This window comes from Lucilia sericata, unplaced genomic scaffold (assembly GCF_015586225.1).
Source record: "Lucilia sericata isolate MDLA Ls3-8-SP2 unplaced genomic scaffold, ASM1558622v1 Contig000973F_arrow, whole genome shotgun sequence".
In the NCBI taxonomy this organism is placed as follows: domain Eukaryota; kingdom Metazoa; phylum Arthropoda; class Insecta; order Diptera; family Calliphoridae; genus Lucilia; species Lucilia sericata.
This window is the reverse complement of record NW_023994956.1, coordinates 114259-131356: the sequence shown is the minus strand read 5'-3', so window position 1 is coordinate 131356 and position 17098 is coordinate 114259. Positions and strand designations below refer to the sequence as shown.

Sequence of the window (17098 nt, the reverse complement as noted above, 5' to 3'; positions counted from 1 at the left end):
TGTTCTAGCTCTGTTCTAGTTCTGTTCTAGTTCTGTTCTAGTTCTGTTCTAGTTCTGTTCTAGTTCTGTTCTAGTTTCTAGTTCTGTTCTAGTTCTGTTCTAGTTCTGTTCTAGTTCTGTTCTAGTTCTGTTCTAGTTCTGTTCTAGTTCTGTTTAGTTCTTTCTAGTTCTGTTCTAGTTCTGTTCTAGTTCTGTTCTAGCTCTGTTCTAGTTCTGTTCTAGTTCTGTTCTAGTTCTGTTCTAGTCTGTCTAGTTCTGTTCTAGTTCTGTTCTAGTTCTGTTCTAGTTCTGTTCTAGTTCTGTTCTAGTTCTGTTCTAGTTCTGTTCTAGTTCTGTTCTGTTCTAGTTCTGTTCTAGTTCTGTTCTAGTTCTGTTCTAGTTCTGTTCTAGTTCTGTTCTAGTTCTGTTCTAGTTCCTTTCTAGTTCTGTTCTAGTTCTGCTGTAGTTCTTTTTTAGTTCTGTTCTAGTTCTAGTTCGATTTTGTTAATAAATCCCATTTTCCTGGGATTTTTATTTATTTTTCTGTGAGTACCTTTTAAAGGTTTAAAGTATTTTGCATATATTTTACTGTCACTCCTAACATAATCTTTTTTATAGCACCTGTGTCCATAAGGTGTGCTGAAGCAACAGTAGCAAGCTACAAACTGACGTTAAAAAATTTAAAGCAAAAAAGTGCATTAAGTTAGTATTTAGCGATCTAGACATATGGGAAAAATTTTTACCATCAAAATGTTTATATTTGTTGTTGTTTTTGGGTTCAAAAAGTAATAAATTTGTTTGGGTAAATACTGCAAATAAAGGGAGAAAATGAAATAAATTACAGTTAGAGAAATCACCAGATTTTTAAATGACTCTGAAGCACGTTAGTACGTTAAATACAAACATTTTGTTCAGTGTATAATATATTCCTCAAGTGCAGTCATGTGTTTGTGCAATTTATTTTTATGGTTTTAGTTGCTACTGCTGCTGTTGCTGCTGCAATTGCTATTTGCTGCTTAAACCATAAAAAAGAGCACAATTTTATTTTATGCTTCCCTCCCTACCCCTGGCTGCCTTTGGTGCTAAAAAAAAAACACTATAGAAACTAGTTTACTATACAGTATTGGAAACTACGAAAAAAAGAACAATAGAGTGCTGACGTCAAATATTTTAAACTAGAAAACAAAAATAACAAATAATGTTAAAAAACTAAAGAAATAAAAGATTTGTTTGACAAAAATCGCAAAAAAAACTAACTGAAGGATTTAGAAAATAGCATAACTTATAACTATATAGAGACAACTAGTCCAACAGCTCAAAAGTATGCTACAATAAGCTTTAAGAAATCAAAACATACAGCTTAAACGTTTAAAAACAATTGCTATCGATATTAATCTAATAGCAAGCAAAAAACTGTGATAATATTTATAGATTTAGGCAGATATTAACAAAAAAACGGAAAATGCCTAAAAGTATGCTAAAGCAAAGATAAGGAAGTAATATAATTAAAAGAAAACACCAGAGGAAATAACTGAAAATAATGAAAAGGTTTTGAAAATTAAAGAAAGGAAAAAATTTAATTAAACAGAACTAGAACAGAACTAGAACAGAACTAGAACAGAACTAGAACAAACTAGAACTAGAACAGAACTAGACCAGAACTAGACCAGAACTAGAACAGAACTAGAACAGAACTAGAAACAGAACTAGAACAGAACTAGAACAGAACTAGAACAGAACTAGACAGAACTAGACCAGAACTAGAACAGAACTAGAACAGAACTCGAACAGAACTAGAACAGAACTAACAGACTAGAACAGAACTAGAACAGAACTAGAACAGAAACTAGAACAGAACTAGAACAGAACTAGAACAGAACTAGAACAGAACTAGACAGACTAGAACAGAACTAGACAGAACTAGAACAGAAACTAGAACAGAACTAGAACAAAACTAGAACAGACTAGAACAGAATAGAACAGAAACTAGACAGAATTAGAACAGAACTAGAACAGAACTAGAACAGAACTAGAACAGAACTAGAACAGAACTAGAACAGAACTAGAACAGAACTAGAACAGAACTAGAACAGAACTAGAACAGAACTAGAACAGAACTAGAACCGAACTAGAACAGAACTAGAACCGAACTCGACTAGAACAGAACTAGAACAGAACTAGAACAGAACTAGAACAGAACTAGAACAGAACTAGAACAGAACTAGAACAGAACTAGAACAGAACTAGAACAGAACTAGAACAGGAACTAGAACAGAACTAGAACAGAACTAGAACAGAACTAGAACAGAACTAGAACAGAACTAGAACAGAACTAGAACAGAACTAGAACAGAACTAGAACAGAACTAGAACAGAACTAGAACAGAACTAGAAGAGACTAGAACAGAACTAGAATAGAACTAGAACAGAACTAGAAGCACTAGAACTAGAACTATAGACTAGGACTATAGACTAGACTAGACTAGACTAGACTATAGACTAGACTATAGATCGACTATAGACTAGACTATAGACTTAGACTATAGACTAGACTATAGACTAGACTATAGACTAGACTATAGACTAGACTATAGGACTAGGACTATAGACTAGCTAGACTAGACTAGGACTAGACTAGACTAGACTAGACTAGACTAGAACTAGACTAGACTAGACTAGACTAGACTAGACTAGACTAGACTAGACTAGACTAGACTAGACTAGACTAGACTAGACTACTAGACTAGACTACTAGACTAGACTAACTAGACTATAGACTAGACTATAGACTAGGACTATAGACTAGACTATTAGACTAGACTATAGACTAGACTATAGACTAGACTATAGACTAGACTATAGACTAGGACTATAGACTAGACTATAGACCTAGACTATAGACTAGACTATAGACTAGACTATAGACTAGACTATAGACTAGACTATAGACTAGACTATAGACTAGACTATAGACTAGACTATAGACTAGACTATAGACTAGGACTATAGACTAGACTATAGACTAGACTATAGACTAGACTATAGACTAGACTATAGACTAGACTATAGACTAGACTATAGACTAGACTATCGACTAGACTATAGACTAGACTATAGACTAGACTATAGACTAGACTATAGACTAGACTATAGACTAGAATATAGACTAGACTATAGACTAGACTGTAGACTAGACTATAGACTAGACTATATACTAGACTATAGACTAGACTATAGACTAGACTATATACTAGACTATAGACTAGACTATAGACTAGACTATAGACTAGACTATAGACTAGACTATAGACTAGACTATAGACTAGACTATAGACTAGACTATAGACTAGACTAGACTATAGACTAGACTATAGACTAGACTAGACTATAGACTAGACTATAGACTAGACTATAGACAAGACTATAGACTAGACTATAGACTAGACTATAGACTAGACTATAGACTAGACTTTACAGTTTTTAGTATAAACCAGAATATATAGTAAGTAGTATTGACTATTTATCTGGTGAAAAAACTATAAATCGGCCTTTTCTTTCTGGTCACTATCTCGGATTATGATCTTAACTATAAATCAAACTATAACTGAGTCTATATATATTTTGTAATATTTTTATACAGCATCTGCTTTTTTATTGCTTTTTATGAAAGTTGCCTTAAAGTAGGCACTAGTTCCAAACTATTTTCTTTATTATCCTAGCAGTTATGTTAAACTTTTTTAAGCAAATTAAATCATAAATTGTAGATTTTTATTTAGCCATGAAAACAAATATATGTAATAGCTACTTAAAACTGCAGGCTTGTCTCAGACAAGAAAAAATATTTATTTATGCAAATTTTGTAGCATACTTTATGCAGGAAAATTTTTATGTTATGAGTAACAAATAAGCAAATGTGTTTGTATCAGAAATTTCCCTAAGATTTTATGGCAAAAATATGAATACAATCCCTCATTTTTGCACGTGTTTATGTTAAATAATAAAAGGATTTATGGAGATTAATAAAGATTATAAAATAAAAAGTATACGTGTAGGCTTAAGGAAAAGTAAAGGCTACTTTAAGGCAGCAAAGGGAATAAGAAAATGAAGTTTAAGGAAGTTTTTGCGCAAAGTTTAATCAAAAAGTTTAAATATTTTAAAGCCTGCTTTTAGGTGTTGGAAACTTTGTAATAGTTTGCTATTTTGGCTATTATTTAAGCTAATATCTCTGACAGTTTTTGTATACATAAACTAAATATTTTCCTTACATTTTCTCCCATTTTAACTTGTTATCTATTTAATCATGGCTTACTCCTATTCCAAACCAACCAAAATTTCTCTAAACTTTTCTCTTATGTGTGGTATTTAATTAAGCTTCCATGTAGATGTTTGTAGATGTCCTTCATTACACATGTTCCCTAACTTGCATGGTTGTCGAAACTAAAATTTCATTTACCCCTAATATATACATTCAAAATATGTATTTGTAATATGTAATTCTATAAACTAATTAAAATTCTGCTAAACTTTAATTAGTTGTATAGAAAAGTTCTTTGTGTGCATTTCTGTAAAAACATGTTAATTATGCAATCAATTACTATGATTATATGCTAAATTTTGAATTAACAAATACGAATAATAAACTAAAATAATGTAGAAATAATATTGAAATAATTGCCAGGTACAAAGTAAGCAAAATAGGTCAAACATTATTTATTGATGAAAAATAAATGAATTTGTATTGATTTTAATTTGGTAGCAAGAAAAATAAAATTGATAGTCTATGCAATACATTGTTTAGACAATGCAAAGGGGAAGGAGAAGTAAAATGGCTGAAGTATATTATATAGTCTGGTTTATGGTCTAGTATATAGTTTAGTTTATATAATCTTGTATATAGTCTAGTCTATTATCTCGTCCATAATCTATAGTGTAGTATAAAGTCTAGTCTATAGTCTACACTTACCTATAATTTAATCTATAGTCGATTTTATCTTCTAGTCTATAGCCTACTCGATAGTCTAGTCTATAGTATATTCCATCTATCAATAGTCTAGCCTAGTTCTCGTTCTGTTCTAGTTCTGTTCTAGTTCTGTTCTAGTTCTGTTCTAGTTCTGTTCTAGTTCTGTTCTAGTTCTGTTCTAGTTCTGTTCTAGTTCTGTTCTAGTTCTGTTCTAGTTCTGTTCTAGTTCTATTCTAGTTTTGTTCTATTCTGTTCTGTTCTGTTCTAGTTCTGTTTCTAGTTCTTTCTAGTTCTGTTCTAGTTCTGTTCTAGTTCTGTTCTAGTTCTGTTCTAGTTCTGTTCTAGTTCTGTTCTAGTTCTGTTCTAGTTCTGTTCTAGTTCTGTTCTAGTTCTGTTCTAGTTCTGTTCTAGTTCTGTCTGTTGTTCTATTCTGTTCTAGTCTGTCTAGTTCTGTTCTAGTTCTGTTCTAGTTCTGTTCTAGTCTGTTCTAGTTCTGTTCTAGTTCTGTTCTAGTTCTGTTCTAGTTCTGTTCTAGTTCTGTTTCTAGTTCTGTTCTAGTTCTGTTCTAGTTCTGTTTCTAGTTCTGTTCTAGTTCTGTTCTAGTTCTGTTCTAGTTCTGTTCTAGTTCTGTTCTAGTTCTGTTCTAGTTCTGTTCTAGTTATGTTCTAGTTCTGTTCTAGTCTGTTCTAGTTTTCTAGTTCTGTTCTAGTTCTGTTCTAGTTCTGTCTAGTTTCTGTTCTAGTTCTGTTCTAGTTCTGTTCTAGTTCTGTTCTAGTTCTGTTCTAGTTCTGTTCTAGTTCTTTTCTAGTTCTGTTCTAGTTCTTTTCTGTCTAGTTCTGTTCTAGTTCTGTTCTAGTTCTGTTCTAGTTCTGTTCTAGTTCTGTCTAGTTCTGTTCTAGTTCTGTTCTAGTTCTGTTCTAGTTCTGTTCTAGTTCTGTTCTAGTTCTGTTCTAGTTCTGTTCTAGTTCTGTTCTAGTTCTGTTCTAGTTCTGTTCTAGTGCTGTTCTAGTTCTGTTCTAGTTCTGTTCTAGTTCTGTTCTAGTTCTGTTCTAGTTCTTTCTAGTTCTGTTCTAGTTCTGTTCTAGTTCTGTTCTAGTTCTGTTCTAGTTCTGTTCTAGTTCTAGTTCTGTTCTAGTTCTGTTCTAGTTCTGTTCTAGTTCTGTTCTAGTTCTGTGCTAGTTCTGTTCTAGTTCTGTTCGAGTTCTGTTCTAGTTCTGTTCTAGTTCTGTTCTAGTTCTGTTCTAGTTCTGTTTCTAGTTCTGTTCTAGTTCTGTTCTAGTTCTGTTCTGTTTAGTTCTGTTCTAGTTCTGTTCTAGTTCTGTTCTAGTTCTGTTCTGTTCTAGTTCTGTTCTAGTTCTGTTCTAGTTCTGTTCTAGTTCTGTTCTAGTTCTGTTCTAGTTCTGTTCTAGTTCAGTTCTAGTTCAGTTCTAGTTCAGTTCTAGTTCAGTTCTAGTTCAGTTCTAGTTCAGTTCTAGTTCAGTTCTAGTTCAGTTCTAGTTCAGTTCTAGTCAGTTCTAGTTCTGTTCTAGTTCTGTTCTAGTTCTATTCAAGTTCTGTTCTAGTTCTGTTCTAGTTCTGTTCTAATTCTGTTCTAGTTCTGTTCTAGTTCTGTTCAAGTTCTGTTCAAGTTCTGTTCTAGTTCAGTTTTAGTTCAGTTCTAGTTCAGTTCTAGTTCTGTTCTAGTTCTGTTCTAGTTCTGTTCTAGTTCTGTTCTAGTTCTGTTCAAGTTCTGTTCTAGTTTTCTAGTTCTGTTTTAATTCTGTTCTAGTTCTGTTCTAGTTCTGTTCTAGTTCTGTTCTAGTTCTGTTCAAGTTCTGTCTAGTTCTGTTCTAGTTCTGTTCAAGTTCAGTTCTAGTTCAGTTCTAGTTCAGTTCTAGTTCAGTTCTAGTTCAGTTCTAGTTCAGTTCTAGTTCAGTTCTAGTTCAGTTCTAGTTCAGTTCTAGTTCAGTTCTAGTTCAGTTCTAGTTCAGTTCTAGTTCAGTTCTAGTTCAGTTCTAGTTCAGTTCTAGTTCAGTTCCAGTTCTAGTTCAGTTCTAGTTCAGTTCTAGTTCAGTTCTAGTTCAGTTCTAGTTCAGTTCTAGTTCAGTTCTAGTTCAGTTCTAGTTCAGTTCTAGTTCAGTTCTAGTTCAGTTCTAGTTCAGTTCTAGTTCTAGTTCAGTTCTAGTTCTCTTCTAGTTCTGTTCTAGTTCTGTTCTAGTTCTGTTCTAGTTCTGTTCTAGTTCTGTTCTAGTTCTGTTCTAGTTCTGTTCTAGTTCTGTTCTAGTTCTGTTCTAGTTCTGTTCTAGTTCTGTTCTAGTTCTGTTCTAGTTCTGTTCTAGTTCTGTTCTAGTTCTGTTCTAGTTCTGTTCTAGTTCTGTTCTAGTTCTGTTCTAGTTCTGTTCTAGTTCTGTCTAGTTCTGTTCTAGTTCTGTTCTAGTTCTGTTCTAGTTCTGTTCTAGTTCTGTTCTAGTTCTGTTCTAGTTCTGTTCTAGTTCTGTTCTAGTTCTGTTCTAGTTCTGTTCTAGTTCTGTTCTAGTTCTGTTCTAGTTCTGTTCTAGTGTCAGTTCTGTTCTAGTTCTGTTCAAGTTCTGTTCTAGTTCTGCTCTAGTTCTGTTCTAGTTCTGTTCTAGTTCAGTTCTAGTTCAGTTCTAGTTCAGTCTAGCTCAGTTCTAGTTCAGTTTCTAGTTCAGTTCTAGTTCAGTTCTAGTCAGTTTTAGTTCAGTTCTAATGCAGTTCTAGTGCAGTTCTGGTGCAGTTCTAGTTCAGTTCTAGTTTAGTTTAGTTCAGTTCTAGTTCAGTTCTAGTTCAGTTCTGGTTCAGTTCTAGTTCAGTTCTAGTTCAGTTCTAGTTCAGTTCTAGTTCAGTTCTAGTTCAGGTCTAGTTCAGTTCTAGTTCTAGATATGTTCTAGTTATGTTCTAGTCCTGATCTAGTTCAATTATATAAACCTGACTATAAACCATTGCTGTAAATTTAAATTTATTAACCCCTGTTTAATACTGCGCTCAGATTAGTAATAAACATTATTATTCTACTACTGAATATGCAAAAAGCATAAAAAGGTTAAATGCAAAATTTGCCAAATACACATTAATGTATTCGTATGTAAGCCTTATAATGAATTTATTGAAGTATAAAGTGTTTTTGCTTTCGTACGTATAAAACAGATGGGTTTTGTGAAACCAATTAAATGGTAATGTATTGAGTATAGAGATCCTTGTATATCCTTTACACTATTTTGGTAGTTTGTATATAAAAAGTAATATAGTAGTTTATGTCTATGTGTATGTTTGTGGTCTTCAACATATTTATAACCATTTCAACTACTAAAACAGCTAACACGTTAAAATACTGGTTTCATAATTGAAATTAACAAATTTTCCCATAACTTTTGCCCGTGTGTTATCAAAAACTGCTAAATCATTAAAAATTGGTTTTATGATTAATAAAATTTTCCAACAAAAAAAAACACAAAAACAATTTTCCAATTGATACATATTTGCAGATTTACAATGTGGCTGCGCTTTGACACAGTTTGGCAAAGTTTTACCAGGTAGCAAAACAAGTAAATTTTATTCTTCTTTTTTAATTATTATTATTGTTATTATTTATTATTATTAAAAACACTTATTTAATTATTTATGAACATTATTTTATTTGAAATTTTTTGAACTTTTTAATTAATAATTTATGATATTTATTATTAAACTAATGACAAAATTTTTAATAAACAAAATATATAAATTACTATTGTCATAGTTAAACACAGGTTTGACCCAAATGCAAGTGTAATGAATTACAGCTGCCTAATTGATAATTAAATTTAAAATGCAATAAATAATGAAAATTTAAGCATAATAAAAAAAATAAAATAACGGTAACACACGACGACCTTTTTCGAATGGTCTACAAATTGGACTATAAAACATAGTTCTAGTTCAGTTCTGTTCTAGTTCTGTTCTAATTCTGTTCTGTTCTAGTTCTGTTCTAGTTCTGTTCTAGTTCTGTTCTAGTTCTGTTCTAGTTCTGTTCTAGTTCTGTTCTAGTTCTGTTCTAGTTCTGTTCTAGTTCTGTTCTAGTTCTGTTCTAGTTCTGTTCTAGTTCTGTTCTAGTTCTGTTCTAGTTCTGTTCTAGTTCTGTTCTAGTTCTGTTCTAGTTCTGTTCTAGTTCTGTTCTAGTTCTGTTCTAGTTCTGTTCTAGTTCTGTGTCTAGTTCTGTTCTAGTTCTGTTCTAAGTTCTGTTCTAGTTCTGTTCTAGTTCTGTTCTAGTTCTGTTTCTAGTTCTGTTCTAGTTCTGTTCTAGTTCTGTTCTAGGTCTGTTCTGTTCTAGTCGGTTCTAGTTCTGTTCTAGTTCTGTTCTGGTTCTAGTTCTGTCTGTTCTAGTTCTGTTCTGTTTCTAGTTCTGTTCTAGTTCTGTTCTAGTTCTGTTCTGTTCTAGTTCTGTTCTAGTTCTGTTCTAGTTCTGTTCTAGTTCTGTTCTAGTTCTGTTCTAGTTCTGTTCTAGTTCTGTTCTAGTTCTGTTCTAGTCTGTTCTAGTTCTGTTCTAGTTCTGTTCTAGTTCTGTTCTAGTTCTGTTCTAGTTCTGTTCTAGTTCTGTTCTAGTTCTGTTCTAGTTCTGTTCTGTTCTAGTTCTGTTCTAGTTCTGTTCTAGTTCTGTTCTAGTTCTGTTCTAGTTCTGTTCTAGTTCTGTTCTAGTTCTGTTCTAGTTCTGTTCTAGTTCTGTTCTAGTTCTGTTCTAGTTCTGTTCTAGTTCTGTTCTAGTTCTGTTCTAGTTCTGTTCTAGTTCTGTTCTAGTTCTGTTCTAGTTCTGTTCTAGTTCTGTTCTAGTTCTGTTCTAGTTCTGTTCTAGTTCTGTTCTAGTTCTGTTCTAGTTCTGTTCTAGTTCTGTTCTAGTTCTGTTCTAGTTCTGTTCTAGTTTCTTTTCTAGTTCTGTTCTAGTTCTGTTCTAGTTCTGTTCTAGTTCTGTTCTAGTTCTGTTCTAGTTCTGTTCTAGTTCTGTTCTAGTTCTGTTCTGTTCTAGTTCTGTTCTAGTTCTGTTCTAGTTCTGTTCTAGTTCTGTTCTAGTTCTGTTCTAGTTCTGTTCTAGTTCTGTTCTAGTTCTGTTCTAGTTCTGTTCTAGTTCTGTTCTAGTTCTATTCTAGTTCTGTTCTAGTTCTGTTCTAGTTCTGTTCTAGTTCTGTTCTAGTTCTGTTCTAGTTCTGTTCTAGTTCTGTTCTAGTTCTGTTCTAGTTCTGTTCCAGTTCTGTTCTAGTTCTGTTCCAGTTCTATTCTAGTTCTGTTCTAGTTCTGTTCCAGTTCTGTTCTAGTCTGTTCTAGTTCTGTTCTAGTTCTGTTCTAGTTCTGTTCTAGTTCTGTTCTAGTTCTGTTCTAGTTCTGTTCTAGTTCTTTCTAGTTCTGTTCTAGTTCTGTTCTAGTTCTGTTCTAGTTCTGTTCTAGTTCTGTTCTAGTTCTGTTCTAGTTCTGTTCTAGTTCTGTTCTAGTTCTGTTCTAGTTCTGTTCTAGTTCTGTTAGTTCTAGTTCTGTTCTAGTTCTTCTAGTTCTGTTCTAGTTCTGGTCTAGTTCTGTTCTAGTTCTGTTCTAGTTCTGTTCTAGTTCTGTTCTAGTTCTGTTCTAGTTCTGTTTCTAGTTCTGTTCGAGTTCTGTTCTAGTTCTGTTCTAGTTCTGTTCTAGTTCTTTCTAGTTCTGTTCTAGTTCTGTTCTAGTTCTTTCTATTCTGTTCTAGTTTCTGTTTCTAGTTCGTTCTAGTTCTGTCTAGTTCTTTCTAGTTTCTTTCTAGTTCTGTTCTAGTTCTGTTCTAGTTCTGTTCTAGTTCTGTTCTAGTTCTGTTCTAGTTCTGTTTCTAGTTCTGTTCTAGTTCTGTCTGTTCTATGTTCTGTTCTAGTTCTGTTCTAGTTCTGTTCTAGTCTGTTCTAGTCTGTTCTAGTTCTGTTCTAGTTCTGTTCTAGTTCTGTTATAGTTCTGTTCTAGTTCTGTTCTAGTTCTGTTTAGTTCTGTTCTAGTTCTGTTCTAGTTCTGTTCTAGTTCTGTTCTAGTTCTGTTCTAGTTCTGCTTCTAGTTCTGTTCTAGTTCTGTTCTAGTTCTGTTCTAGTTCTGTTCTAGTTCTGTTCTAGTTCTGTTCTAGTTCTGTTCTAGTTCTGTTCTAGTTCTGTTCTAGTTCTGTTCTAGGTTCTGTTCTGTTCTGGTTCTGTTCTTGGTTTTCCTGGTTCTGCTGTTCTGGTTCTGTTCTGGTTCTGGATCTGGTTCTGTCTGGTTCTGTTGTTTCTGTTCTGGTTCTGATCTGGTTCTGATCTGGTTCTGATTCTGGTTCTGAATCTGGTTCTGTTCTAGTTCTGTTCTAGTTCTGTTCTAGTTCTGTTCTAGTTCGGTTCTAGTTCGTTCTAGTTCTGTTCTAGTTCTGTTCTAGTTCTGTTCTAGTTCTGTTCTAGTGCTGTTCTAGTGCTGTTCTAGTTTCTCTTCTAGTTCGGTTCTAGTTTCTGTTCTAGTTCTGTCTAGTTCTGTTCTAGTTCTGTTCTAGTTCTGTTCTAGTTCTGTTCTAGTTCTGTTCTAGTTCTTGTCTGTCTAGTTCTGTTCTAGTTCTGTTCTAGTTCTGTTCTAGTTCTTTCTAGTTCTGTTCTAGTTCTGTTTCAGTTTCTGTTCTAGTTCTGTTCTAGTTCTGTTCTAGTTCTGTTCTAGTTCTGTTCTAGTTCTGTTCTAGTTCTGTTCTAGTTCTGTTCTAGTTCTGTTCTAGTTCTGTTCTAGTTCTGTTCTAGTTCTGTTCTAGTTCTGTTTCTAGTTCTGTTCTAGTTCTGTCTAGTTCTGTTCTGTTCTAGTTCTGTTCTAGTTCTGTTTCTAGTTCTGTTCTAGTTCTGTCTAGTTCTGTTATAGTTCTGTTCTAGTTCTGTTATAGTTCTGTTGTTCTGTTAGTTCTGTTCTAGTTCTGTTCTAGTTCTGTTCTAGTTCTGTTCTAGTTCTGTTCTAGTTCTGTTCTAGTTCTGTTCTAGTTCTGTTCTAGTTCGTGTTCTAGTTCTGTTCTAGTTCTGTTCTATTTCTGTTCTAGTTCTGTTCTAGTTCTGTTCTAGTTCTGTTCTAGTTCTGTTCTGTTCTGGTTCTGTTCTGGTTCTGTTCTGGTTCTGTTCTGGTTCTGTTCTGGTTCTGATCTGGTTCTGATCTGGTTCTGATCTGGTTCTGATCTGGTTCTGATCTGGTTCTGTTCTGGTTCTGTTCTGGTTCTGTTCTAGTTCTGTTCTAGTTCTGTTCTAGTTCTGTTCTAGTTCTGTTCTAGTTCTGTTCTAGTTCTGTCTAGTTTCTGTTTCTAGTTCTGTTTCTAGTTCTGTTCTAGTTCTGTTCTAGTCTGTTCTAGTTCTGTTCTAGTTCTGTTCTAGTTCTGTTCTAGTTCTGTTCTAGTTCTGTTCTAGTTCTGTTCTATTTCTGTTCTAGTTATCTTCTAGTTCTACTCTATGTTTGTTTCTAGTTCTGTTTTAGTATTGTTTTCTACATCTGTTTTAGTTCAATCGAGGCTCTTTCCATTTTGCTGTTCCTTTATTGAGATTCTAAAGAACTCTTTGACCCTTTTTTCCAAACTATTTGATAAACAAACATGTTCTCTTAGGAAAAGCAAACAAAACTTAAGTGGCCGTATTTATATTTTTTGTTCTTCTTGTCATCTGTTTTAACTACGAAAAACAACTTAAACTAGCAACCGTCTTAGATTTTTATCTAAAACAATATAGAAAACTCTACAGCATAAGGTGGCCATATTGAGGGCAATTAAACCCTATATATAAAACAACAAACACATTAAAAACCACATTTAGCCTGCCTAAATGCAACAGGAAGCTTTGTGTTGAAACGTCAACCAACAAAAAATCAAAAGAAAAACAGCAAAGAAATAAAGAAGACAAACATTCAATAATTGGCCAGGCCGAAAAGATATTTCAAAAGTCCCTAAGAAACCCTTAGAAAAAGAAATTGAGATGACACTTACAAAGTAACAAAGATGTTAGCAGACTCCCCGGCAAAGAGACAACATATTGTTAACAACATGTATACATACATAAATTCCTTTTTGCCGTTCCTGCTTAAGAGTCGAAAAATACTTTAATAAATGTAGCATGTAGGAATATATTTTACATACTCTTTGGGTTTTTGTTTATTTAAAGATATTTTTGTTATGTTAAAAACAATTTTGTTATCTGGAGGCAATAACAAAAAAACACAACAAAAAAACCACAAACGTATAAGAAAAAATTCAAATGAGAGCATGTGGCACGTTGAAGAAAAATGAACGGAAAAAAATAGAAAACAAATCATGTTGTAAGACCACTTGAGGGGTAGATATTGTTAAAAACCGCAATGAGGAAAAAATCTAACATATAACAAAACAAAAAGCAAATAAAAATAAACCTTTCGTAGCAATAAATGGTGAGCAGGTGTGTTATTTTTTATAAAGTTTCAAACAAGGAGTGGCAGAAGATTAAGTAAACAAGGTTCTTGTTTGAGTTAGTTCTGTTTTTGTTCTGTTGTAGTCCTGTTCTAGATCTGTTTTAGTTCTGTTCTAGTTCTGTTCTAGTTCTGTTCTAGTTCTGTTCTAGTTCTGTTCTAGTTCTGTTCTAGTTCTGTTCTAGTTCTGTTCTAGTTCTGTTCCAGACCTGGGCGATTTCCATTAATTTTGCATTAACATTAAATTAAAAAAAAAATTAATTTAATGTAAAAAATATTGCATTAACATTAAATTTGTAAAATTTAATGCATTAAATTTCCATTAACATTAAATATTTTTGAATTTAATGCATTAATTTTACATTAACATTAAATATTTTTGAAATTAATGCATTAATTTTGCATTAACATTAAATATATCTGAATTTAGTGCATTAATTTTACATTAACATTAAATAAGCAATAAAATTAATGCATTAATATTCCATTAACGTTAATATATATAAAAATTGATAAACATAAATAAAAATACAGCACAAAAGACCTCGATCTAACTAAATACAATTAATATTAAATAGGTTAAATTCCTTTCTAATAACTCCTATATTCCATTCAAACTTGTGTGTTTTAAATATGATATTTATATAAGATTTCACAGACAAAATAAACTAAAAAAGGCATATCTGGGAAGTGATACTATTCTTCTAATAAGTATTATCGTGTATAGGACTTATTCGAAAGGACTTTAACAAAATAAACTAAAAAAAGAATATCTGGGAAGTGATACTATTCTTCTAATATGTATTATCGAGTATAGGACTTATTAGAAAGGACTTTAACACATTCAATTTTACTTGAATTTAGTTAGACCGAGATCTTTAGCGCTGTATTCTTATTTTTATAAATTATTTTATACATTAATGTTAATGGAAAATTAATGCATTAATTTTATTATTTATTATTTAATGTTAAGGAAAAATTAATGCATTAAATTCAAAAATATTTAATGTTAATGCAAAATTAATGCATTAATTTCACAAATATTTAATGTTAATGTAAAATTAATGCATTAAATTTAAAAATATTTAATGTTAATGCAAATTTAATGCATTAAATGTACCCATGTTAATGTTAATGCAATAAACTTGCATTAACATTAATTTTTTTTAATGTAGAAAAAATTGTTAATGCATTAACACATTTAATGCATTTATCCCAGGTCTGTTCTGTTCTAGTTCTGTTTCTAGTTCTGTTCTAGTTCTGTTCTAGTTCTGTTCTAGTTCTGTTCTAGTTCTGTTCTAGTTCTGTTCTAGTACTGTTCTAGTACTGTTTTAGTTCTGTTCTAGTTCAGTTCTAGTTCAGTTCTAGTTCTGTTTCTAGTTCTCTTCTAGTCTTCTATTCTGTTCTAGTTCTGTTCTAGTTCTGTTCTAGTTCTGTTCTAGTTCTGTCTAGTTCTGTTCTAGTTCTGTTCTAGTCTGTTCTAGTTCTGTTCTAGTTCTGTTCTAGTTCTGTTCTAGTTCTGTTCTAGTTCTGTTCTAGTTCTGTTCTAGTTCTGTTCTAGTTCTGTTCTAGTTCTGTTCTAGTTCTGTTCTAGTTCTGTTCTAGTTCTGTTCTAGTTCTGTTCTAGTTCTGTTCTGTTCTAGTTCTGTTCTGTTCTGTTCTAGTTCTGTTCTAGTTCTGTTCTAGTTCTGTTCTAGTTCTGTTCTAGTTCTGTTCTAGTTCTGTTCTAGTTCTGTTCTAGTTCTGTTCTAGTTCTGTTCTAGTTCTGTTCTAGTTCTGTTCTGTTCTAGTTCTGTTCTAGTTCTGTTCTAGTTCTGTTCTAGTTCTGTTCTAGTTCTGTTCTAGTTCTGTTCTAGTTCTGTTCTAGTTCTTTCTAGTTCTGTTCTAGTTCTGTTCTAGTTCTGTTCTAGTTCTGTTCTAGTTCTGTTCTAGTTCTGTTCTAGTTCTGTTCTAGTTCTGTTCTAGTTCTGTTCTAGTTCTGTTCTAGTTCTGTTCTAGTTCTGTTCTAGTTCTGTTCTAGTTCTGTTCTAGTTCTGTTCTAGTTCTGTTCTAGTTCTGTTCTAGTTCTGTTCTGTTCTAGTTCTGTTCTAGTCTGTTCTAGTTCTGGTTCTAGTTCTGTTCTAGTTCTGTTATAGTTCTGTTCAAGTTCTGTTCAGTTCTGTTCTAGTTCTGTTCTAGTTCTGTTCTAGTTCTGTTCCAGTTCTGTTCTAGTTCTGTTCTAGTTCTGTTCTAGTTCTGTTCTAGTTCTGTTCTAGTTCTGTTCTAGTTCTGTTCTAGTTCTGTTCTAGTTTTGTTCTAGGTTCTGTTCTAGTTCTGTTCTAGTTCTGTTCTAGTTCTGTTCTAGTGTCTGTTCTTGTTTTGTTCTAGTTCTAGTTCTGTTCTAGTTCTGTTCTAGTTCTGTTCTAGTTCTGTTCTAGTTCTGTTCTAGTTCTGTTCTAGTTCTGTTCTAGTTCTGTTCTAGTTCTGTTCTAGTTCTGTTCTAGTTCTGTTCTAGTTCTAGTTCTGTTCTAGTTCAGTTCTAGTTCTGTTCTAGTTCTGTTCTAGTTCTGTTCTAGTTTTGTTCTAGTTTTGTTCTAGTTCTGTTCTAGTTCTGTTCTAGTTCTGTTCTAGTTCTGTTCTAGTTTTGTTCTAGTTCTGTTCTAGTTCTGTTTTAGTTCTGTTCTAGTTCTGTTCTAGTTCTGTTCTAGTTCTGTTCTAGTTCTGTTCTAGTTCTGTTCTAGTTTTGTTCTAGTTCTGTTCTAGTTCTGTTCTAGTTCAGTTCTAGTTTTGTTCTAGTTCTGTTCTAGTTTTGTTCTAGTTCTGTTCTAGTTCTGTTCTAGTTCTGTTCTAGTTCTATTCTAGTTCTGTTTCTTTTATTTTTCTCCACCTGTTAAGCTAACTTAATAACTACAACTAACACTATTTGTAGCAGAAAAACAAATCACCCCGGTTGCAAAAACTACTTAACACACATTGTGTTGTTGTTATTTTTTTTTTTTCTTCATTCATACAACTAAAATTTATTTATATAGACATTCATTCATGCAGTCATTCATATATTTTTGAACATTTTTGTTATTCACAAAGAAAGTATTAATAAAAAAATAGAGAAAAAAGGATGCCAAAGGTTAAAATATGTTACATATGTATGAGTTATTTATTTGTATGCAAAAAACTATAAATGAAAACTTTGTTTAACACATGTTTTTTCCTTTAGTTTTTGACTCTAACCAACCTTCTTTCCCTATTTTCCACCATGACTACTATTGTTTTTATAGAAAAACAAGTGTTGAACGGAAAAAGAAAACAACAACAGCAATTGTTAAAATGACACATACATACAAATTGAGGTCAATTGGTATTATTTTCGAACTAAGTTTCTTTAATTTTTGTTTTTGGTTGTAGTTTTTCATTTCACTAGTTTTATTGTTTTGCTAGAAAATAAACTGTTAGAAATTTTTAGAAAACAAATAGCAAAATTGGCCGGAAACTAAAGCAATTTTAGAAAATTAATACTAAAGGATTTTCTTACATTACACTCGCTACTAATTTGTCTTTTCCAAACGATGTGAAACCGAGACAAACTAATTAAAATTCTTCTTTAAAGAAAATGTATTTATTAAGCCCTAGAGACTGTGAATGTTAAATTTCACTAATTACTAACATTTTCTTTTTGTAACTCTGCTACCACTGCATTTTAATCAATAAATGATACATCCGCTGCAGGATTTCATCCAACAGCAACGAAAAAGCATTTGCCATACCTCTAAAAACAACCATTAAGCAA

At 32.4% G+C, this 17098-nt stretch overlaps 1 protein-coding gene and 1 long non-coding RNA gene across 8 annotated transcripts in view; one reads left to right on the top strand and one right to left on the bottom strand.

Annotated features, from left to right (window-relative positions):
* LOC119609390 overlaps nucleotides 1–17098 on the bottom strand; it is a 98001-nt gene that overhangs the window by 15251 nt on the left and 65652 nt on the right. The window lies entirely within an intron of this gene.
* LOC119609388 (potassium voltage-gated channel protein eag) overlaps nucleotides 1–17098 on the top strand; it is a 103158-nt gene that overhangs the window by 44621 nt on the left and 41439 nt on the right. For 4 of the 7 annotated variants that reach the window (XM_037964143.1, XM_037964147.1, XM_037964142.1 and 1 more), the window contains exon 4: nucleotides 8421–8480. The exons of 2 other annotated variants lie outside the window; for them this stretch is intronic. In XM_037964143.1, coding sequence (XP_037820071.1) covers nucleotides 8421–8480 — 60 coding nt within the window. The remainder of the gene's footprint in view (nucleotides 1–8420; nucleotides 8481–17098) is intronic. One more of the 7 variants, XM_037964144.1, reaches the window with a different exon arrangement.